This window comes from Nyctibius grandis, chromosome Z (genome assembly GCF_013368605.1).
Source record: "Nyctibius grandis isolate bNycGra1 chromosome Z, bNycGra1.pri, whole genome shotgun sequence".
NCBI lineage: Eukaryota > Metazoa > Chordata > Aves > Nyctibiiformes > Nyctibiidae > Nyctibius > Nyctibius grandis.
In genome coordinates, this window is record NC_090695.1 from 40,271,356 (window position 1) to 40,295,514 (window position 24,159).

Below are 24,159 nucleotides of genomic sequence, written 5' to 3' on the forward strand. Positions count from 1 at the left end.
TGGTAGATTTCAGGAAGGATATTTTTATTTGTTAGTACAGGATGATTTAGTGTTGTATTTGATAATGACAAGTAAATGTTCAGTTCATTAACTCAACATTAAATTGTTCATCTCGTTTGTATTTATATATGTGTTATTTCACTAGCTACACAAATTCTGTCAACACAACGTTGTCACTTGGTCACCAATGACTAATTCCAAGGTTGGCTTTAGCTGCTCTAACAACTTCCAGATGGCAAGCATCACTCATCCCATTCTAGCCTTAAGCACTATTTTGCTTTCATACCCAACATAAAAAACCCAGTGAAATGGCATCACAAAATACGTTGTTTCAGAACATGGAAAAATAACTCCTTGAACCAGATTTTCTTTTCTCAGAGATAATCAGATGTTAAAGCATTCTGTGAATCATCTTAGACATGGTTACACTCAGCTGTCGCAGCCAGTGACTAATAGAGCAAAGCAAGTATTTCTGCCATTGAATTTCTTTTTTTAGATGCAGCCCAACCTGTGTACTGTCTGACAGAGAAATCTGCACTCACGTTGCTAACCATGCAGAACAACTCAAGTCAGCAGGTCATTTTCATAAAAGAATCAAGGATAATGCTACTCAAAAAAATATAATCTCACAAGTTTATGAAACGCAAAAACTAAATGGATAACCATGCAAGCAAGCATTTCCTCTCCTACAAGCATTTTGGAAAAGGGACATAGGAACTAACATAACAGAAAGATGACCGATCTTACACCAAATCGATAATTACTCTCCAACATAAGGAGATACACAAAAATCCCACAAAACAGAGTACTATCTCGCAAAATAAGCCTTTCTTAGAAACAAGTGCGCGAATGTCAAATGCCTAGTGATGGGTCTGGTTTAGAAACAATCTATCCCAAGAAAATAAATCACCAACCCGCCCAAAGCATATGTGGAGTTACTTCCCATTTCAACAATATGTTTCAAGAATTCTGTTAACTAACACTCCTAAAAATTACAATCTGGTTTCTGATTTTCAAAGTAGAAGTAAAGAGAAATTTGGAATTTCAATTGATACTACAGAAGTGATAATATGTAAAGATACAAGAGAACTGCAGTATCATTCCATGTCCATTTTCCTCAAACTACCATTTCTGACAGAGGACCTTCATCTAAGATTAGCACATTCTCCACCTCCATGCCATGCATTCTAATATTTCTGCCGTATGCTGCAGTTCAATACTCCAAGTTGTGCCAACACTACTGTTTGTAAGGACATGCTGTAGAATGGGTCACTGAAATTATTTGGACCAAAGAATAATCTGTGTAGACCCTCTGAGGTAGAAAAAAAGACAAGAAAACCAACAAAACCCCTGGGTTTTGAAAAATCCCGTGAATAAATTCGATCATACAAGGTCTCAGTAAATTTGCAGATGACACCAAGCTGGGTGGGAGTGTTGATCTGCTGGAGGGTAGGAAGGCCCTACAGAGGGATCTGGACAGGTTAGATAGATGGGCCGAGACCAACGGCATGAGATTCAACAAGAACAAGTGCCGGGTCTTACACTTTGGCCACAACAACCCCATGCAGCGCTCCAGGCTGGAGGAAGAGGGGTTAGAAAGCGGCCCGGCGGAAAGAGACCTGGGGGTGCTGATCGACAGCCAGCTAAACATGAGCCAGCAGTGTGCCCAGGTGGCCAAGAAGGCCAATGGCATCCTGGCCTCTATTAGGAATAGTGTAGCCAGCCGGTCTAGGGAAGTGATCGTCCCTCTGTACTCGACACTGGTGAGGCCGCATCTTGAGTACTGTGTTCAGTTCTGGGCCCCGCACTTCAAGAAAGATGTTGAGGTGTTGGAGCGAGTCCAGAGGAGGGCGACCAAGCTGCTGAAAGGTCTGGAGGGTCTGACCTATGAGGAACGGCTGAGGGAGCTGGGGTTGTTTAGCCTGGAGAAGAGGAGGCTCCGAGGTGACCTTATTGCAGTCTACAACTACCTGAAGGGAGGTTGTAGTGAAGTGGGAGTTGGCCTCTTCTCCCGGGCAACTAGCGATAGGACAAGAGGACACAGCCTCAAGCTTCGCCAGGGGAGGTTCAGGTTGGACATCAGGAAGAATTTCTTTACAGAAACGGTTATTAGACATTGGAATGGGCTGCCCAGGGAGGTGGTGGCGTCAACATCTCTGGATGTGTTTAAGAAAAGACTGGACATGGCACTTAGTGCCATGGTCTAGTTGACAGGGTGGTGCAAGGGCAACGGTTGGACTCGATGATCCCTGAGGTCTCTTCCAACCTGGTTGATTCTGTGATTCTGTGATATCAATATATTAATTGTTCTAATGTTAACTTAGAAATGAAAAATGGGTAACCACATCCTTTTGTTTAGAACATTCCTCAACACTTGCATGAAATTCTCATACATGTAGAGAACAACCCTAATGAACTATGCTTTTTTGCCAGCATCAGGATCATTTCCAACCATTGCTACTGAATGTCTGAAAAAGGAAAAAAAAAAAAACCAAAACAAAAACCGTAACAGTATTGCATCAAACGAATAAAAATAATTCTGTTGAAGTGCAACTTTGGAATAAATAGGCTCAGTTTCCATTTAAAATTTTCAGAAGGGAAATCCCATAATACAAAAAGCTGAATTCTGTTGTTTGGTTTCTAATTCTACTTAAAAGTCTTAGCAGCAATGCATTTTGTCCTTCCTGTCTTGAAAAATTTTAAGCAATGAAAAAAAAAAATAAAACCAACATGACTTGAACTCCTACTCTGACCACCAGACAAAAAATGGTGTTCACAAACTTTAATCCTACAGACAGTGTGGAGATATTCCCTAAATGATTCTGACAATACTCCTATGAAGCATCTAATCATTCTCATAATTTTCTAATGCAAAAATACACTATAAAAATTAAGTGTTCTGCCACAGAGGGAACACATCGAGTCAGTCTTCATCCATCAGGAAATGTTTTGGTTTCCTCATCTGCAGTAAGACCTGCCTTAAGGAAAGAGGTGAAAAAGGAAACAGCAAAGATTATTTGAATCACACTTCTTAGAAATAGCTGTATTTACAGAGAGAAGAAACTTATTTTTCCACCCTCATGAATTTGGAAGAGATATCTCCAGCAAGAAATCATAAGACATGCATACTTTGTGTACTTGTAGGTCATTAGCACTTAAACTGATAGCTCGAAAAATATTCTTCCTATTGAGACAGAAAATCTAATTACTTATTGCAAGACAAAATTACCTAGTTTTACAGTGAGTTGCCTTGCCTGTTTGTGCAAAACAACATTTGTTAATGTAGTTTTAAACGTGACAGGTGTCACAGGATCCCTAAGGTCAGCAAGTTAACTGAGAAGAACTAGTCTTGAGTTTATATGCCAGCTCTTAAATATGCTTCCATTAAGAAAAAAGTCATCCTTAAGTAACAAATGAAGATCAGTAAACTCTAGCTCACGTTTTCCCCACTTTTTTAAATACAGGGAATAAATCTTAAGTTCAGTTTTTACAATATTATGTCTTCGCAATTTCCCTGGGGAATTTTATCCCAAATTTCAGGATAAATAAATACTGTTTGATTTGCACAGATAGTTTTTTCATCTCTGATACTTATATACATGAAAAAGTGTTACACAAGAGGAGGAAGAAATACTGGGAATTGACCACTGACTGACAAAAAGAGGTTATCTGAGTCCATACAGGTAAACATCTTACTAATTAGACATTAAAAGCAAAGTAAAGAGCAAGAGGAACAATACTTGGAAATTTTTTTTCCATTTGTCTAGTTAATAGAGCTAACTGCATTTACATGCACTCCTCCTTTTAGCCCTTTTTGATTTTCTTTTCTCTTGGACTCAGCAGGAGATGGAAAGAGAAAAACACAAAAAAAACCACAAGAGAAAAAAAAAAAGAAAACACCAAATGTACTTTAAACTGTCTTTAATGTCTTTACTGACTTTGTTTTTACTTAGTACTTGCCTAAGTGCCATAAAGCTTTTAATTCCTGGTCTCATTCATGACCAGAACTGTTTCTGTTAATATTTATAAGATTAACTTTATTTGGAAATTGGAGCATCTGCTCTATTCTTTAATAATTCATAATTTTATACAATGATCAGAGCAGCTAACAGCATGATTACTAAAACTAAATCACAGCTATTGAAACTACCTTCCAATACTCTCAGTACTTACCCCTGGAGGGCAGGGACTCCCTGCCCAGAAGGGAGAGAGAGACTCAGCAGTGACTGTGTGAGTCAGCAGTGACTGGGTGTGTCCCAGGGCAGGAGAGGCTGAAGTCGTTTGCAGCTCGTTGGGGAGGGCACTGACTCCCTCCCAGTGCACAAGGCGACGAAGGCGCCAAGGAGCTGTGAACCAGGGGGGTCACCAACAGGTATTTCCCAGCTCAGTGAAAGAACAATGGTATCTACCCGGTGGAAGAAGACCAAAATAGATGTGGGAACCCAGACAGAGCTCCCATGGAAGGAGGCGATGGTGCAGGTTGCCGGCTGCAGGGAATGATACAGCGTCTCTGTGGTGTCAGGGGGCTGTGTGTGCTGTCAGCAGGTAGATGATCTGCTCGGCCGAGCGGCACAGCTGCAAAGCCAGGTTGAAAGGCTTCAAGCCGAAGTAGAAAGGCTTAGGAGCATTCGGGAGGCTGAAATGGAGATAGACTGGTGGAGCCAGGCTCTGCCCTCCCTGCAACGAAAATGGGAGCACCTGCTGGAGAGCTCCCAGGATCGAGGGACCCCTGTACTCTGCCCCTCTCAGGTGGAAAACAATAACCTAGAGGAGAGGAGTGAGTGGAGGCAAGTCTATGGCTGTGGCAAAAGGCGAGTGCCCTCCTTGCCTACCTTGCCTCCACAGGTGCCTCTGAGCAATAGATATGAAGCCCTAGTGGAATACAGCTGGTCCAATGGGGATGTGGTGGAGAGGCAACCTATATCAGAGGTCCCACCACAGTCAGAAAAACCTGACAGGTGTATAGCTACCTCCTCCACAAGGAAGAAGAGAAGAGTTTTAGTGGTTGGAGACTCCTTCCTAAAGGGATCTGAGGGCCCAATATGCAGAGCTGACCCCCATCACAGGGAGGTCTGCAGCCTGCCTGGAGCCTGAATCAGGGATATCACCAGACAACTCCCCAACCTGGTGAAGGCCACAGACTACTACCCCCTGCTGATCTTCCAGACAGGTGGGGAAGAAGCTGCATCCCATAGTCTGAGGGGGATGAAGAAAGACTACAAGGCCCTAGGACAGTTGGTGAAAGAGTCTGGGGCACAAGTTGTTTTCTCCTCCCTCCTTCCATTTTCAGGTGATGACGTGGGATGGAATAGTAGGATTCTCTCTATTAATGCCTGGCTACGAGACTGGTGCTACAGGCAGGGCTTTGGGTTCTTTGATAATGGCTGGTTTTGTAAGACACCAGGCGTGACGGTAATACATGGGAAAGGTTTATGTCGTAGGGGCAAAAGGGTTCTGGGACAGGAATTAGCAGGGCTCATTCGGAGAGCTTTAAACTAGATTCGAAGGGGGATGGGGTAGTAGCTGGGCTTGCACCACTGGGGCAATGCTCTAGTGTTGAGGTAGACCAGGAGGCCTCCCATCCCCCTGGGGTGAAATCGGTGTGCTCAGCTCGCTCCCTGAAATGCCTGTACACCAATGCACGCAGCATGGGGAATAAACAGGAGGAGTTGGAAATCCGTGTTCGGTCGGGGGGCTATGATTTAGTGGCAGTTACAGAGACTTGGTGGGACGCCTCGCATGACTGGAATGCGGTCATGGATGGCTACGTCCTGTTCAGGAAAGACAGGCCACTAAGGAGAGGTGGTGGAGTTGCTCTTTATGTGAGTGAGCAGCTAGAATGTATTGAGTTCTGTCCAGGGGCGGATCAGGAGCGAGTTGAGAGTTTGTGGGTGCGAATTAAGGGGCAGGCTGGCAGGGGTGATACTGTTGTGGGTGTCTATTACAGGCCACCGGATCAGGATGAGGACGGTGATGAGGCCTTCTACAGGCAGCTGAGAGCAGTCTCGCAATTACAGGGCCTGGTTGTCATGGGGGATTTCAACTACCCTGATATTTGCTGGGAGGCCTACTCAGCCAGCCATCCCCAGTCCAGGAGGTTCCTCCAGTGCGTTGATGATAACTTTCTGATGCAAATGGTGGATGAGCCAACTAGGAGAGGAGCGCTGCTGGATCTGATCCTCACTAACAAGGAGGGTCTGGTTGAAGAGGTGAAGGTTGAGGGCAGCCTTGGTTGTAGTGACCATGAGATGGTAGAGTTCAGGATCTCATGTGGCAGGAACAGAATAGCTAGCAGAATCACAACCCTGAACTTCAGTAGGGCCAACTTTGGCCTTTTCAAGCAATTGCCAGGGGAAATCCCATGGGACAGGGTACTAGAAGGTAAGGGGACCCAAGATAGTTGGTTAGCATTCAAGGACTGCTTCTTCCGAGCTCAAGATCAGAGCATCCCAACAGGTAGGAAGTCAAGGAAGGGTACCAGGAGACCTGCATGGTTAAACAGGGAACTGCTGGGCAAACTCAAGTGGAAGAGGAGGGTGTACAGATCATGGAAGGAGGGGCTGGCCACTTGGGAGGAATATAAGTCTGTTGTTAGAGGATGTAGGGAGGCAACTAGGAAAGCTAAGGCCTCCTTGGAATTAAACCTTGCAAGAGAGGCCAAGGACAACAGAAAGGGCTTCAAATACATTGCAGGTAAAACCAACACTAGAGGCAATGTAGGCCCACTGATGAATGAGGTGGGGGCCCTGGAGACAGAGGATAAAAAGAAGGCGGAGTTACTGAATGCCTTCTTTGCCTCTGTCTATACTGCTGGAGGCTGTCCTGAGCAGCCCCGGACCCCTGAGGCCCCAGAAGAAGTCAGGATAGAGGAGGAATCTGTCTTGGTAGATGAGGGCTGGGTCAGGGACCAATTAAGCAATCTGGACGTCCATAAATCCATGGGCCCTGATGGGATGCACCCGCGGGTGCTGAGGGAGCTGGCGGAAGTCATTGCTAGGCCACTCTCCATCATCTTTACTAAGTCATGGGCAACGGGAGAGGTGCCTGAGGACTGGAGGAAAGCGAATGTCACTCCAGTCTTCAAAAAGGGCAAGAAGGAGGACCCGGGTAACTATAGACCGGTCAGCCTCACCTCCATCCCCGGAAAGGTGATGGAACAACTTGTTCTTGGTGCTGTCTCTAGGCACATCAAGGATAGGGGGATCATTAGGGGCACTCAGCATGGCTTCACCAAGGGGAAGTCATGCTTAACCAACTTGATAGCCTTTTATGAGGACGTAACCCAGTGGATAGATGACGGTAAAGCTGTGGATGTGGTCTATCTCGATTTCAGTAAAGCGTTTGACACGGTCTCCCACAGCATCCTTGCAGCTAAACTGAGGAAGTGTGGTCTGGATGATCGGGTAGTGAGGTGGATTGTGAAGTGGCTGAAGGAAAGAAGCCAGAGAGTGGTGGTCAATGGGACTGAGTCCAGTTGGAGGCCTGTGTCTAGCGGAGTCCCTCAAGGGTCGGTACTGGGACCAGTACTATTCAATATATTCATTAATGAGTTGGATGAGGGAATAGAGTGCACTGTCAGCAAGTTCGCTGATGACACAAAACTGGGAGGAGTGGCTGACACAACGGAAGGCTGCGCAGCCATTCAGAGAGACCTGGACAGGCTGGAGAGTTGGGCGGGGAGTAATTTAATGAAATATAATAAGGGCAAGTGTAGAGTCCTGCATCTGGGCAAGAACAACCCCATGTACGAGTACAAGTTGGGGGCAGACCTGTTGGAGAGCAGCGTAGGGGAAAGGGACCTGGGGGTCCTAGTGGACAACAGGATGACTATGAGCCAGCAATGTGCCCTTGTGGCCAAGAAGGCCAATGGCATCCTGGGGTGTATTAGAAGGGGTGTGGTTAGCAGGTCACGAGAGGTTCTCCTCCCCCTCTACTCTGCCCTGGTGAGGCCGCATCTGGAATATTGTGTCCAGTTCTGGGCCCCTCAGTTCAAGAAGGACAGGGAACTGCTAGAGAGAGTCCAGCGCAGAGCCACGAAGATGATTAAGGGAGTGGAACATCTCCCTTATGAGGAGAGGCTGAGGGAGCTGGGTCTCTTTAGCTTGGAGGAGAGGAGACTGAGGGGTGGCCTCATTAATGTTTATAAATATGTAAAGGGCAAGTGTCATGAGGATGGAGCCAGGCTCTTCTCAGTGACATCCCTTGACAGGACAAGGGGCAATGGGTGCAAGCTGGAACACAGGAGGTTCCACTTAAATATGAGGAAAAACTTCTTTACGGTGAGGGTGACTGAACACTGGAACAGGCTGCCCAGAGAGGTTGTGGAGTCTCCTTCTCTGGAGACATTCAAAACCCGCCTGGACGCGTTCCTGTGTGATATGGTCTAGGCAATCTTGCTCCGGCAGGGGGATTGGACTAGATGATCTTTCGAGGTCCCTTCCAATCCCTAACATTCTGTGATTCTGTGATTCTGTGATTATACAAAATACAGGCACATTGGCTTTACAAATTAAGGCACTCTGAAGCGAATAAGGCTTCAAAGCAAAGATTTTTAGGAAATGTAGTCAGGCAAGTGAAATTTTTTTTTTTTTGTACCGTTTGCCTGTAGTGTGTCCCCCAGTGCCTGCTGGCAAGGATAGGATAGCTATAGTAAGTCTCAGCAACAGTCTGGAATTTGAAAGCTAGTTCAAATTTTCAATTGTGTGCATTGTATTGTACGATAAACTCGGGAATACATCTTTAGAACACTGTAACGTTACACTCCTCTGTCTAGCTAAGGCGCAAAAAGTGCAAAATGGTATGTGAGCAGAGCTTTCAGATCCTGTCACCTTGAGTGTGAACATAATAAGCAGGGGATGCAGGAGCTGGAGAACGCTATCAATTTGTACCTGTCCCAAAGCAGACAACCTGGAGTGCCTACTGGAGGCACCAGCCCACAACAGACTGCCACAAGCCCCTCAGCTCCATTCTCTAACTAGGTAGATCATGCATCTCCTCATCAGAGCTGCAGGAAGGCGTGACAGACAAGAACTGATACTCCAGCAGTGGTCCACTACTGCTGCACCCACTACTACCTTTCCCTTGGGAGGGAGCTCTGTGTCAGCTGATGAGATGTTCTGTGTCAGCTGAGGAGATAAATCAGGAGGCCAGCTCAGCTAAGCAAGGAAGCAACAGCACAGTTTGAGTGTGAAAAGGCATCATACAGGATTGGGGAGGACAGACTGTCTACAAAGGAGGAATTGAGAAACATTGCCTGGGTATGAAGGGATGGTAATTATTGTCAAGGAAGGCAAAGCTCAGATAGAGTTGAGACTTGCAAGGGATATCAAGGGCACAATGAAGAACTTCTGCTGCTATATTAGTGGTAAAAGGCTGACCAAGGAAAATGTGGACCCATTGCTGAATGGGGCGGGTGACACAGTGACAGTAGACAGATCACAGCAGGTCCGCAGTGCCTTCTTTGTCATCACCAACAAGTTCTGCCAGGCCTCTGCACTTAGTGACAGGGCTTAAGAAGGAGAGGGGCTACCAGCTGGGAATGTTTACATTAAAGAAGCAGGACAAAAAACCATAGCTTACTGATTCTGATTGCAAATATGAGCAACAAAAATATAATCCAAATTTAAGCCACACAGAAGAGAATTTCTTAGCCCTGAAATATTGTCCAGATCAAAAATTTCCTTTCTTTAATGAATTTTTGATTCCAGTACCTACATTAACTTCCTCATTTTGGAGTAAAAGGAAAATGAGACGACAAGTTTTGAAGCCCACAAAATCTAGGCCAATTATTCACTCATCCTAAGTAGTCATCCAAATACCATATGGACAGAAAAAAAGCAGTGGCAAAACTGATGCCCTTTTCCCAAAACTGATGGAGTATTTCTATTCTTTCTAAAGGCAGTAGTACACGGCAAGCAGTCAGATCCAACCTCATTTGTTGAGCAAATTCAGCTATGTGAAAGGTAACAGTGTCTGCTCCCTTTGTTTTACAACAGAGTAAGACTTATTTGAATGGGAAAAAAACGCTAGTCTAATTTTTGTTATATACATGTAACATTCAGTGTGTGTACATATATTTATACAGACACATACTATACCATAGTGTATACATATGTATTTATGTATACACACTGATTATTTAAAGATAATTTTCTTCTTTTCTTTTAATATTAAGATTTAGCTGGGCCTTTAAGAACTCCAGAGTAACTTTAGAGTTGTTAATTTAAGATTACGCACTGAAAAAGCTGATGTTTAGCTCAGGACTCAAATAACGCATAGCAAGAATTCACCCATACTTTCAAAGAACCAGTAAGTGTCCTTTATATGTAGCAATTGAATGATTGATTCTTGTTTTTACTTTTCAGTCCAGTTCCCTCTTTTAGATTCTTGCTTATTATTTTCTATACAATGGATCCCCCCAGGATTTGACTGGGTAAGTAACCTTCAACAAGTGGGGGGATGCACAAAAGGGCATCCAGATCCCCAGATGTGACATACTGATGCATTCTACATTATCACACATGGCAGGAGCTCAGGAAACGCTCACTGCAAGAGGCTACAGAACGAACAATGCGTGGTGTTAGCTAAATGTCTCACCCTGAATATGCAGCTGAACATTAGGTCACCCAGCTTTACAAACCAAGCACAAGGCATTGCAGGCTTCTGTGATAATTAAACAAAAAGTACTATTCATGTGCAAAAACAACGCCTTCCATCTTGCACCACAGGTGGCAGCGAACAACAAACTCTGATGTTCTCAGAGTTGAGACACTCAGGATCTCAAACTCAGGATGCCTCTTTTCTGTGTGATGAGTTCAGTCTACCCATTCTGCCGCTTTATTATGAAACTCTCAGACAAAGACAATCTTTTCTTTCCACAGCCCCTGTGAATCTTGTGAAACTCTGAGACCTGGATAACTCCCCTTTTTCCTACTTCATATTTTCTTACCTTTGCTACAGAAAAAATTCCATTTTCCAACACTTCTCCCAGCTCACAAGAGGCACTGATTCCATTCACCGAGGTCCTCTGAAAGGACAATGGCAAGTATCCTTCTCCTGCCTTGAAAATGTTATGTGGACATTAAGCACTATCTTTCATCTCAGGAAGAAATTACGTTGCTCCAGAACTAAGACCACTGTCACCAGACACGCCTCCCCCATTTAAGTTTCCTAGCTCTTGTTAACTTAAAAAGGGGCAGACTTACTGAAGCAGTACTGGGCTTGCAGCTCTACATAAAGTTTATAATATGTAACAATGGCACCACATGGCTATTTATTGTGCTTTAGAGAAAAATAATTAAAATCTCCAAATTAATGGAAAGCAAGAACAACAATAAAAAACCCACTCTACTGGATGACTTTCCTATGTTAATCTGCTTTTCCACAGATGGATCAGTGCAATCCTGGATGTACAGACAAACAGGGGTACAGCCCTGCAGAAAGGGACCTGGGGGTTATGATGGATGGTAAGCATCATGAGTCAGCAATGTGCCCTTGTGGCCAGAACAGCCAACTGCATCCTGGGGTGCATTAAGCACAGTATAGCCAAACTGGCTGAAAGAAGTGATTGTCCCACTATACTCAGCATTGGTGCGGCCTCACCTGGACTACTGAGTGCAGTTTTGGGTTTTGGGCTCCACAATATAAGGATACAAAAATATCAGAATGTGTCCAAAGGAGGGCAACCAAGATGGTGGAAGGACTAGAGGAGATGACTTGTGAGGAGCGGATGAAGATATTAGGTTTGTTCAGCTTACAGAAGAGGAGACTGAGGGGTGGGTTACCTCAGTGCTGTCTACAACTTCCTCATGACAGGGTCAAAAAGGGTGGTGCTGATCTCTGGTGCCTGGTGATAGGATGCAAGGGAATGGCTTAAAGTTGCATTGGGGAAGTTCAGATTGGATATTAGGAAAATGTTCTTCACTGAAAGGGTGGCCAAGCACTGGAACAAGTTCCCCAGGGAAGTGGTCATGGCCCCAAGCCTGTTGTTGGTGTTCAAGAAGTATTTGGACAACTCTCTTAGGTATATGGTTTAACTTTTAGATTGCCCTGTGTGGCATCAGGAGTTAAACTCGATGACCCTCATGGATCCCCCTTCCAACTCAGGATATTCCATTCTATGATCTCAGATCCCAACAGCTTAACTAAAATACAGGCTTCATCAGTGCTTTGACATTAATAGTTTTTCCTAATTAAATTGCATGGAAAAGGAATGGAGGTTAAAGTACGTACAAAGCCACGTCCTGCTCTTTGTTTTGCTGAGGTAAATCTAGAACAGATGTGAACACAGAAGTTTAAATAGTCAATAATTGTTACTCACTCGACAATCCCGCTGTAGTGTTTTCATTAGTGCGTTGTGTGTTTCAGAGTCAAAATACAACCCTTCATGCATGTCTTGCAAGAAATCCAAATCTTTGAATGTAGGGTTGGACTTCTCCCTCTCTTTTCTTGACGCTCTCCGTTTGTATGTGGAGCCTTTCAAGTCATATGTGAAACGCATTTTCAAGGCTCGTGGCAAAACATTGTTCATTACAACAATTCTAATATTAATGCCTCCTGACTGAACGCAGTACAGCCCATAAAATTTGGGTAGAAGAGTCCTTGGATTCTGGTTCAGATTCTAAAACAAAAGAGATATTGTTAAATATGTCTATTTTCAATAAAATTCCATGCTTAAGAAAATTCTTTTTAACACCAAAGGATGTTAATAAACACCAAGAAAACTGTATATGTTTTCCTGTTCAGCATAGTTTCTTTGACCCGTTGATTTTCTTTGTGGGTCCGTATATCAGAAAGCTAGCATAAACACTGCCTTTTTGCCAGGAACTTATACAGGTCAAGAGCAGAGCAGTTAAAGAGAAAGCTGGCACAAATGCAGTTATCACATCCCATGAAAGAGCAGACTAGATCAAACCTAAAAGCATCCTGAAGATTTAATTTATTTATTCTGACTTGAACAACCTTTGCATTCTACCTGCTGGAAGGAGTTTGGGTCAAATGTCGTTCACGTTACCTTGACTCGGATTCTGAAAAACAGAACCCCTGTCTCCATGAGGCTTTTCACATTGAATGTTAGTGCCAAATGACCAGGTTGTCTCCACAGGAGTGTGAGGTCATAACACAACCACAACTGACCATCAGAACAGAAAAGCATGAAATAATCCAAATTCCACAACAGGCAAAAAAATTAAACTAGGAGAGGATAAGAAATGGGAGAGCGAAAATCCTCCTTCTGAATACAACTGCTCTCAGTTTTTGGCATGAAAAAGCAAGAAGGGGAAAAACTACTTAAATTGATTGTGACGTAATTACTAAGTCACAACATACAACAATGGGAAGAAAGTAGTTTCATAGGAAATAATCACAGTGATTAAAGTTTTGCACTTTGGAAACCCTTGCATATGGTAGCAGTGAGAATAAAGTTCTCAGAAACAAAGCAAAGTGGCCTTATGTTTACTTATAATAACTCAAACTTATGCTGACCTGATTATCATGATTAGAAACAACAACAAAAAAAGTACCTGCCACCATTGCTCTTTTTGATGCTGTCAGTGCGTAATTTTTTTTAGACAAACAGTGAATCTATCTTACTTTTGTGTAATAATGACAATATTCCTCATTTTTAGTATAAGTGAGAGGGTAACTTTTCAAGTGTTTACTTAAGCAAGCAAAGAAAGAAAAGAAAGTCAGTCACAGGCCTAATATGCCAAAATTCTGCATACTACCCAGAAGAATCTCTGTTCATATATATGAGTAGCTTTTTTTTTTTTTTAAAAAAAAGAAAAAAATTAAGTTCTCCTTACTTCAGATCAATGGTTTTCCTTTCTGATGACTGACACACGTAAAACAATACAATTGACTTAGCGTTAGCCCTCAAAACGCTCTGTTTAAAAATTGAGTTTTGAACAAATTATACGGATAAAAATATTTTTCGCATCATTGTTTTAATACAAGAGAAATGGAAATTAGAAGTAGTCCAGAAACAAAAGTGAAACTGACTTGTCTAGTTTCTTTGTCCACTCTGAGTGAAATGCAGAGGGTAGACAAACACAAAAATGGAGAAAAAAGGTTGACTTAGAAATTCAGAAACCTTTTTTTTTACTAGCTTATTAAAAGTAAAGTTTGGTATCAAATCAGAAGATGACATTCAGCTTCATCTTGAATACTAAAAGAACAGCAATTATTATCTTAAATATATTATTGATTTATATCTATTCTTTCTGATGGGTGTGTGGGATACGAAGTTGAAAGACAGGTAAAAAAAGTCAAAAATATTATGAAAAATACAGATAAAGCAAATGAAAGATTAAAAGACAACAAATGAAACTGAATCTTCAGAAGTGTGACATGAAACAGGAAAAATACAGGTAAAATACAGTCTTCAATTACTTACCATATAATAACCTGGCAAGAGCTTCTGAAGAAACTCAGCCTCTTTGTGTTGAACTGTTTTGATGATGAACTCATCATCACTAGTTACAAAAAACAAGGACCCACTGGCACCTGGGTTGGATAATTCAATTAAAGGCTCACTGCAGATTGAGTACTGGAAGAGACAAAAATTTGTTTTTCACTGCCAATGCACGCATTACTCAAACACAAGTTTAATACGAAGAACTACGGGTTCAAAGAGGCACAGAAGAATCAGGGAGCTTATTCTATGGGCTTTAACTGCAGCATCTCTACTACTGTACAGCAAGCTGGGTCACAGTAATTTGGCTGAGATTTGTCACGGCAGCTGTTACACTCCACTCTGCCCAGGACACGCTGCACAACCATGGAAGAGCAGTTAACAGCTGAGCGTACGGTCCCTCTTCAAATCCCACTGCACCAGCTGAACTTTCCCTGGAGTGGAGTGAGTGCTTGAGGTGGAGAGAGTCCATCCCCACACTGTCAGCATTGCAAATTCTCGAGTCAGAAGCCTGAAGGTGACATTTTCATTGCAACTGGTGGCTTTTCATAGCCATTTGTGAAACAGGTACATAAAGATGTTAGACAAACACAGTGGGAGCAGAGGTTTCTGACTACATACAAATAAGCAAGTCCTCTTCTATGAAATTGGGATTGAAACCACTAGAATAATAATCTCAGTATTGCTGCTAATATAATTTTCTGATTGAAAACTGCTTGAAACAGAAAAACTAAATACCAGTAAGTAGGGAAAATTAGGTTTTGGAGGACCATTATTTTGGAAGCTTAGACAGGCTTTCTCTTTCACAGGGAGACAGTAATAATTACGATCACATTAAGGAGAAAAAGACACCAAGGAGTATTCCTTACTAGTAGAACCAGATCTCATAAGGAGGTTAACGTACATTTATTAAATCTCCATTAATGAACACTTCTTGCTTCATTCAAACTAAACGGAGAGGAGACACTAAGCTCAAAACTAGAAAAATCCGTTTATATTAAGCTCGGGATCTTGTTTAAAACATAATATCATTAAACTTTCATTCACACACTCTTTTCCTTTGTTATATATCATCAGTTTTACATACTTGGAGATCTAGTGTACAGTCCAATATTTTAAGGCTTCAGTCTTTGAAAGAAACAAAATTACACCAGATGTGAATTGTGAGAAGTGTAAGCACCAGGGAATTATTCTTAGCAGTGCAGTATGTCTTCTGGTCTTCTCAGCACAAAAGGACTGTTTCAGTAGCAAATATCTGGTTTTTTGGGTCATTGCCTGAGATGAGTTGAGTAATTCCACAGGAAAAAAACAGTTTTGTTTGTTGAAAACAGCTTTCATTAAATTTAACTGGAGTCTTGCCATTGATTTCAGCAGGTGGTGATAGCAAAGAAAAGTGACACCAGAAAATCTAATAAATGCGTTCTTTTGTGAGCACTTGAACTAAAGAAGTATGCTTCCTATGGACTCAAACCACTGCCTTAATGCATCTCCTTATTCTGGCTTCAGCTGAGGCTTTTCCCATGCTTGCAATTTTTAAGAGGCTTTTGCATGCTATAAAATGTTTCCTGTTTCTCTCCCTGCTTCTCCAGTTCACTCAGTTCCAATTAATACAACAGACCTTTCTTATTAATCCTATAGTTGCAATTGTCTACAGATAGAACAGCAATACTGGTCTGTGACACTACAGACCTTCAGAGCGAATCAGCAGTTGTATTGCAACCCCTGTGTTTTTCTTGAGAAAATATATAAAGCTTCATGAGTAATTGTCATTGTTGTAAGCATTTGAAACTAATTACCCAAAACATTAAAGCTCAATAAAACAGTACAGCATAAGCACAAGTTATTAACCTATACTGTGCTGGTCATTTTACAGTTGAGTTCATTCCTGTAAAATAAAAGTCTACCCACCAAGTCCTGCTATACAAAGAGCCCAGCTAATTTTGACTGGACACTTATGAAAGGCAAATCCAAACTGAAAAGTAAGAAAATCTCCAAGGCCCTGACAGTTAAGAACTTTATGATCAAGAAGCTTCCCTGCAAAATGCCGGTATTCCATGAGGCTTCCAGTGACAATTTAATTCTACCAGCTGTTCAAATGTGTTTACCCTCGTTATCCAGTCTGACTCCTACATTGCATTACTGCTCAACCTCTTTGGAAATGGTGAAACTGTAAATCTTTGGGCTGTGTCATTGCAAATTCATGGTGTAAATGTACATATGCTTGCTGTAATTTCTCCTCTTTTTACTTTACTTCCCTTCCCCTTCAGCCACAGTTGTACAATCACTTGGCGCATTGTTACAGTAAAGTGTTTTAGGTACTTTGGAATTACGGTCACTACATGACAGATCCAGATTTCACAGAAACAAGAGGGACTGTTCAGTCAGAACCCTGACACATGCTACTGGGAGCAAACTCTGAAACAGATGTTTTGTTCATAACCAATTGGGAAAAGAGTCCCAAACTAAAAATAGTTTTGTTTTATGGTCATAGTACCCCTCTGATCACATCTGCACCTGGACCGCAAAGGGACTGCAACCTGCTCTGATTGCAGAGGGATGCCCATTTAGAATCAGAAATGACAGACATGGATTTTAACATGTTTGCAGAGCAAGTATAACCCTAACAAAGGCATGCATCAGTTACAACAATGCACACTGAAATTCCAACTATATTTCACAAAAATACCCATTTGTTGAAGGAAATCTGCTTTTGCATTTTCAAGAAAAGAAGGTGCACTTAATCTTGAAACTAGCTTTTTTAGTTGCCCCTTTTCCTTGGAATCATATCACTAGTGTCTTTTGCTGTGCCAAGACAAAAAAGAATCTGCAACAAGTTGCCTTTACTGGGAATTTCCCTCAACGATTAGTCATTTTGTAAGCTGAGTGTCACAAATCTCTAATAAACAGCAAGCAGTCTTTCTATAACCTTTAATTTATGCTAACGCAAATGCTTCTTTAGATGGAACAGAAGTTGCAAGTGACCATAGCTTTACTCTAGGAAGTACAGACTTTTTAGCAGCTGGCAACACAGCCCAAATACTTTGTCTTCGCCAGGTCCATAAAAGGAGATAGATAAACAACATATTACTAATAACACCTTTATAAAACTCCAACCCAACTGCACCTCCCTGCTACCAACATCTGTAATTCAAAGGAATGATCTGTTTTTATATATAACTATTGTCATGAGGGCTAGTAATACCGAATCCATATATAGTACTAGAGAACTAAAATCAGACACCCACATTCAATGTAAATAAAAGCAAAACCAGCGAAGTTTTGCTTTTAGGCTCATTGTCCAAGAAGGAAAAAACCCCTTATAATACACTTGAACACAACAGCAGTCAGTGAAGTAACATACTAAGTAATGTTTCAGCACCATTTAATCAATTTTTCTTTTTTATTCATTCAAGCTCTTTCAAATTCTTTTGTTTTTAAAGAAACAGTAACGGAACAATAACGGAACAAAAAAAATCTAAAAACTCATTCAAAATAAGTTAATGATAAAACTCTCATGTACAAAACTGCTAACTTGTACTGGGACCCTGATTTGTTGGGTGGATCAGCATGAGACAAACTAGACATGAAGCAAACATCTAGAAAACAATTCCGCTCTTTGCTTTCACACTACCCTTCCAAAAGCAGAACTACAGGAGAAGTAAAATAGTGGATCCTCATCCCTGGCAGTGTACAAAGTGGTTCTACCAAGTAAAGTCTGCTTTTATGATGGCAGCAAATGCATCACTTTTTTCTCAGGTAAACAGCTGAATACTGAGAAGGAATAAGTCTTCAAACTGTAAAATACATAGAACAAAGGAGATACTCTAAAATGCTTCTTTTTTGGCCTGCCACCCACTTTTCTCAAAGCTAGATGGGAACATTTGCAGACAAACACTTCTTTAATGAAGTGAATAAATAACGCAAGTAAGACAAGAGCACTTTATTAGAACTGAATTGGTAGAAGTCACACAAGTACTGATTATAACTCGTCTAGAAACAATGACCTAAATGAGCAGTAATACTCAAGTTGTGCTAGTCAATTAACAAGGTAGGTTTTTTAGAGGAATAGTCTCAGAGATGAAGAATTAAAATTTGGTAAAACAGTGAAAATGTTCACTAGTTATAAACCACCCCATACATAAAATTTACTACCTGTTTGAGCACCATTAAAGCATCCTCTTCTGTCACTATGAAACTAGTGTACATTATAATCATTTGTAACTCAAAGAAAAACTGCAAGCTCTTACCAAGTAATCATCAGGCTTGATACCAAAAAGTTCTCTGAAATAGCGGAAGGCAAGAGGTGCATACGTCTTAAATCTGAAGTCAGGGTAATGATGAGCAGGAGTGAGATTGCTCCCTTCACTGAAAACAAAAACAAAAATAAACCAAACCCAATTATTACTGAGCAATTTTTAGCTACTTCCTTCTTGCAGCTAGTTTTACTGTAAAGCTGCCTAACCCAACCATTGGCCTTCTGAGACAAGAGACATAAATGCAGACAAAACTTCCTATCACCATTAATCAGTGTAATAGAAATGTCTGTGACAGAGAGAATACTGCCAGCACATTCCTTTCTCCCACTTTAAAGGAAATGCCTATTTTCACTAGCCATATCCATTTGCAAGAAGATTGGGTTTAAACTAATGCTACAACTTCTGATATCTCTCTAAGGTAAGCCAGTCTAACAGCTTACTGACACAGGAAGGGTCACCCCACCTCATGTAAGCTCTTGCAAGAAGTTTGGAAGTCAATGCAGCAAAACAACTTTACATGAGCTTGGTGACCTGAATTGGTTTGCAGGGGAGTCAGATGGACACTAAGGACAGCACAACACAGAGGGCAGAACCATGCGGCCAGAGCAGTGGGAAGGAAGCAGGACTACGTATGTTTTTTGGTGCCAGCAAACATTGATTGGCTCAGCCTTATTTATGAAATGGCATCCTCTGCATTAGTCTCTTCTGCAGTCTAACTGCAGTTATGGTATCTCTTTCTTTCTTGCTACAGTCCAGTACAGTCCAGAACTGTGAAGCCACTCTGGCTTTGCTGACCTTAAAGTGATTTTCGGTTTGTCTGCCTGCCATGTTACATATTTTACTCCACCTCAGTCTAAACCAGCACTAGCTTACACATTCCTTTGGTTACATGGGAACACAGGGTACAGACCCTTTGGGGAATTCTGGAAAAGTGTATGCAGTTATACGCAAGGTACAAACTAGAAGAGGCACAGACAAAGACTACTAGGGTGACCAGCCTGGAAGATAGTCTTTCTTTAGGGTGTGTGTGTGAGAAATAACTGTAGACTCCTTGTCCTTGTTTTATATTTACCACCTCACTGTATTTTTAGGCTGCAGTTGTATGAGTCTTGAGATGAATACTACATGATTTAAGCTAAAGCAAAAGGTCATCAGCAAAATGCTGTCAGAAGAAGAAACATATAAAACCTGCCTGTGGATTCATTTATGATGGAAACTAAAAGAAGGCTTTTAAGCAGAAGAGTAAAGTTCTACACTACAATTTCAACACAAACAAGAACAGCTTTAAGACAAAGTTTAGTCAGTCGCTGAATGGTTTGATAAATAGATGAGTACAAAATCCAAGACTTGACACAGTGTTCGAAATCAGCCCTTCCAACACTTCTTTAGTCTTTAACTAAATTCTTCAGAAATGCAGCATGTACCTCTAAGCTCGGCAATAAGAATGTGCAAAGTATACAAAAAAAGAAAAAAATAAAAAGAAAAAATCTAGGAATTCACACAGATTTGAAAAGTAATAACTCTAAGCAACATTCCTGCAAAGGCTAAATTAAATATCATGAAAATATTTAAGAGCTTTGATCCTGTACAATTAATGCTTCTCATATGAACTTGTCACCATCCATTAATAACAATTTGATGACAGATATCAACTTGACCCACCTAGCTGCCCCTGCATGCCTACCACCAAAACCCAACAGAACTGAACTGCTGCTGATTAAACAGTGAGCTGAAGAACAAGCTTTTCAGGCTCCAGAAATGCATATACTTCAGACTCTTGAATAGAAAATTAAAGGAGGGAAAAAACAATCTGATTTCTGTCTGGAAATCACAAATAAAAAGATGGTTGTGGATGACCAAGGATACATACAAAGACATTAGAATACTGCTGTTTCTTGGAGTGCTAAACCATACGGTTAACAGCTACTGAAGGCTGCCTAGTCCTAATGAATCATAGAATAGAATCATAGAATAGGTTGGGTTGGAAAGGACGTTTAAAGGTCATCTAGTCAAACCCTCCTGCAATGAGCAGGGACATCTTCAACTAGACCAGGTTGCTCAGAACCCCATCCAACCTGACCTGGAATGTTTCCAGGGATGGGGCATCTACCACTTCTTTGAGCAACTTGTGCCAGTGTTTCACGACCCTCATTGTAAAAAGTTTCTTCCTTAGATCTAAGTCCGAATCTACCCTCGTTTAGTTTAAAACCATTACCTCTTGTCCTGTCACTACAAGTCGTGCTAAAAAGTTTGTCCCCATCTTTCTCATAAGCCCCCTTTAAGTACTGAAAGGTCGCAAAAAGGACTCTCCGTGGCCTTCTCTTCTCCAGGCTGAGCAACCCCCAAACTCTCTCAGCCTTTACTCATAGGAGCAGTGCTCCAGCCCTCTGATCATCTTCGTGGCCTTCCTCTAGACTCATTCCAACAGCTCCAAGTCCTTCTTCTGTTGGGGGCTCCAGAGCTGGATGCTGTACTCCAGGGGGGGTCTCACGAGAGCAGAGTAGAGGGGCAGAATCACCTCCCTCTACCTGCTGGCAATGCTTCTTTTGATGCAGCCCAGAATATGGTTGGCCTTCTGGGCTGCAAGCGCACACTGCCGGCTCATGTTGAGCTTCTCATCCACCAGTATCCCCAAGATGAACTTGTCTGATCACTTTATAATCAACCGTATCGCAACTCCAAGATATTAAAATCAAATCACATGTATTTTATTGTTCCATTAAAAAATGGAAAAAATTAAAAAATTGTTCCAGTAAAAAATGGAAACCAATATAGGATACAAGGCTGAAGACGGTAGTTTTTCTTTACAGTTAAGATTGGCTAATGCTTTTTCTTATAAGGTCTTTCAGCTGCTCAGAATGCTGCCAGTCTTGTCTGATATTAAGTTTTATATAGCTGGATGCACCTCATTGAATTTTTGTGCAATGAGGATACCACAGGGGTAATATACAGCTACGCTGGGAACCTGGGGGCATATTTGTAGATGCATTTAATTGTTCTAAGATGCAGGATGCAGACAAGAACAGAAGAGTGTTCTCTGCTGAAGCATCACATCATTGTCAGGGAATATTAATCATTTAAACTTTATAAAAAATCCCTACCTTTCAGTACATAAATACCTTTATAAATCTGCTTTCTGCAGCCATAACTCAAAAGCTACTTTTGTGAAAGCATGGCAGTAGAGTGCATGTCCTTACTGTGTCAAAGCATGTACTGTTGTTGGAACTTCACCAGGCTAAAATAAAGATAGGAGGTTTGCTATGATAATACCATGGGTCCAAGCCATTTCGTAAGTGCATATGGAGTCAAATGACCAATACTGGGTCTGCAGGTGGATGGCAATGTATAGTAAGTGGAGACTTATTCCAGAATAACTGCAAAAGAGTGCAATTATTTTGGAATAGCATCTACACAGAGGGCGATTCCATGTATTTAGAGCACATGAGTTTACTTTATTACAGATATGATCGTCAATCTCACTGTGCAGACAAGTTTCCTTATTCTTTGTAAAATCATTAAAAAAAATCCCTTTAGCTAAAGGTCTGCAGAGCTTTTTATCATACCCTGCTATTTCTGTTAAACATATTAATTAGTTTCAGCTTCACTGCCTAATAGAATAGTTTACAGGATCCCAACAGTAAGTTCTCCTGCGATGCAAGAAGCAAGCCTGGCACAAATTTAAGATTTCTTGGTTACCTCTCTGGAAGAAAGTTTGTAAGGTTTTCTTGTTGCTACTTTTAACAGAAAAAGCACCCTCACTTCCAGTAATTTCCTGCAGTAACGGAAAACCTTCAAATTCCTTGTGGTCGAATACGTCCTTGCTCTGACCTGAAAAGGACAGCTTCCACTGTACAGAACACTTGGTGTAAATACGTCTCTACCTTATTTAGACATGAATTTATTCACCTTCCACTCTATTAGCTCTTGACAATGTATTTCATTGTTTCTCCCCACATTTTCTTGGCACATTTTACAAGTGCGTTTCACTCTGGCTGGATTAAAGTACATGAGCAAAGCACTGTGTATTCCCTAGCTTGATTAGAAGTTGGTGTTTCATGGGTACAATTACGTCTTTGAAGTTGAACAAGAAAAATACCCGTGATCTGTTGAAAAAAAATCTGCAAAATGGAGCTTTGGACATAATAGAAATGCACTCTATAAAAAAAAAAATGAGACAATCATGTAATTTTCCTCTCAGATAGTTTAGGGTACAGGTCTACCAGGAAAAAAAGAAAAGGAAAAATAAAGGCTTTTAATACCAGCTTTGATTCTGGCAATCTTGAGGAATTCAAGTCTCTGTATACAAGCTATGACAAATAATATAGGCTTTGGAAAGACTAGGAAGCAATTGTAACTTATGAGGTATTTTAATAACCGTAGCTGTAAGACTACACAAAAGCAAAAGATTGGGGGGGGGGGGAAGATTAAGCTTACTGTGCAAGTTTGCTTTAATACGTACATTTAAAATTTTTTTTAAATCAATCACACCTAGAAATGACAGTATGTGCATCTTAATCTGTCTCTTAATAAATGCTGAGGGTTGATTTAAAGTGTAGGTAGTGCAATATCAAACTAAAAATGAACTAAAACTAATTATATTTTTTATGGCTAACCGTGCAACTAGCAAAAATTTCCTAAACAAGACACCCAGATATGTTTCTTGGCAGCTTTTCTTTTCTATGGTCTTACCCCGGTAGGCTGTACTCAGGAGACAGCACACCTATCTGAAGGAGTAGAGCAGGCTAGCCACGTCTCTTGGTAGCTAGCCTTCATCACAGAGCAATGTTAATAGGCTCTGATGTAGCTGTTAACAAAAGAAATAGCCATGCTGTAGTTGTGGGCCCATGTATACCCTTCTTGTATGTACTGTAAAAAGAGTGAAGAGGAAGAACACCTCAGTTCTCTCACATGAAAGCAACTCAATTTTAAATCTTAAAATAAAAATAAAATGTCTAAAATTAAATGCTCGCAATATTAGAAACTAAGAGTATCCAGTCTCAGTCTCACTGTTCTTGGATGAAGCTGCTCATTTAGAACACATCAAAACATGTTTAAACTCTACAAACTGTATCCAATATATACATACTCACAGATCAGGTAGTGCTTTGGTGTGTTCATTTCCTATACATCATTTCAGGAGAGCAATTGTTTCCCACATTATAGAAGAAGGCTACCTGTACAAATAGGCATGTGTTTGGTTTTTTCGTACTGTGGGATAAAGTCCAGTGGTAATATCCTTGTTTCTCACTGTACGTTCTCCTATACTTTCGGTTACTGTATGCTATCCTAAGCAGTCCCCTGCAAGGCAACTTTAAAATACAACTGTGAATAGTAAATATGTTCAAAAAAAGTGAAGCCAATCATATCTATGCAACAGCTGAATACACAGACATTTTCTTATGATGACGATATGACTATTTCACAACCAACTGGAGATGTCATTAAAGCAAGAGATGTCAGAGTACTTTACAAATAGTTTAATTATGTCTGTGT

General features: G+C 41.2%; 1 protein-coding gene across 2 annotated transcripts in view; it reads right to left on the reverse strand.

The window, feature by feature from the left end:
• Positions 1-24,159, reverse strand: part of PIP5K1B (phosphatidylinositol-4-phosphate 5-kinase type 1 beta) — a 130,908-nt gene that overhangs the window by 44,327 nt on the left and 62,422 nt on the right. Inside the window, exons 5-7 of one of the 2 annotated variants that reach the window (XM_068422568.1) lie at positions 18,658-18,775; positions 14,393-14,545; positions 12,320-12,619 (exon numbers count right to left, since the gene is read on the reverse strand). In XM_068422568.1, the coding sequence (XP_068278669.1) occupies positions 12,320-12,619; positions 14,393-14,545; positions 18,658-18,775 (571 nt within the window). The remainder of the gene's footprint in view (positions 1-12,319; positions 12,620-14,392; positions 14,546-18,657; positions 18,776-24,159) is intronic. The other variant, XM_068422569.1, reaches the window with a different exon arrangement.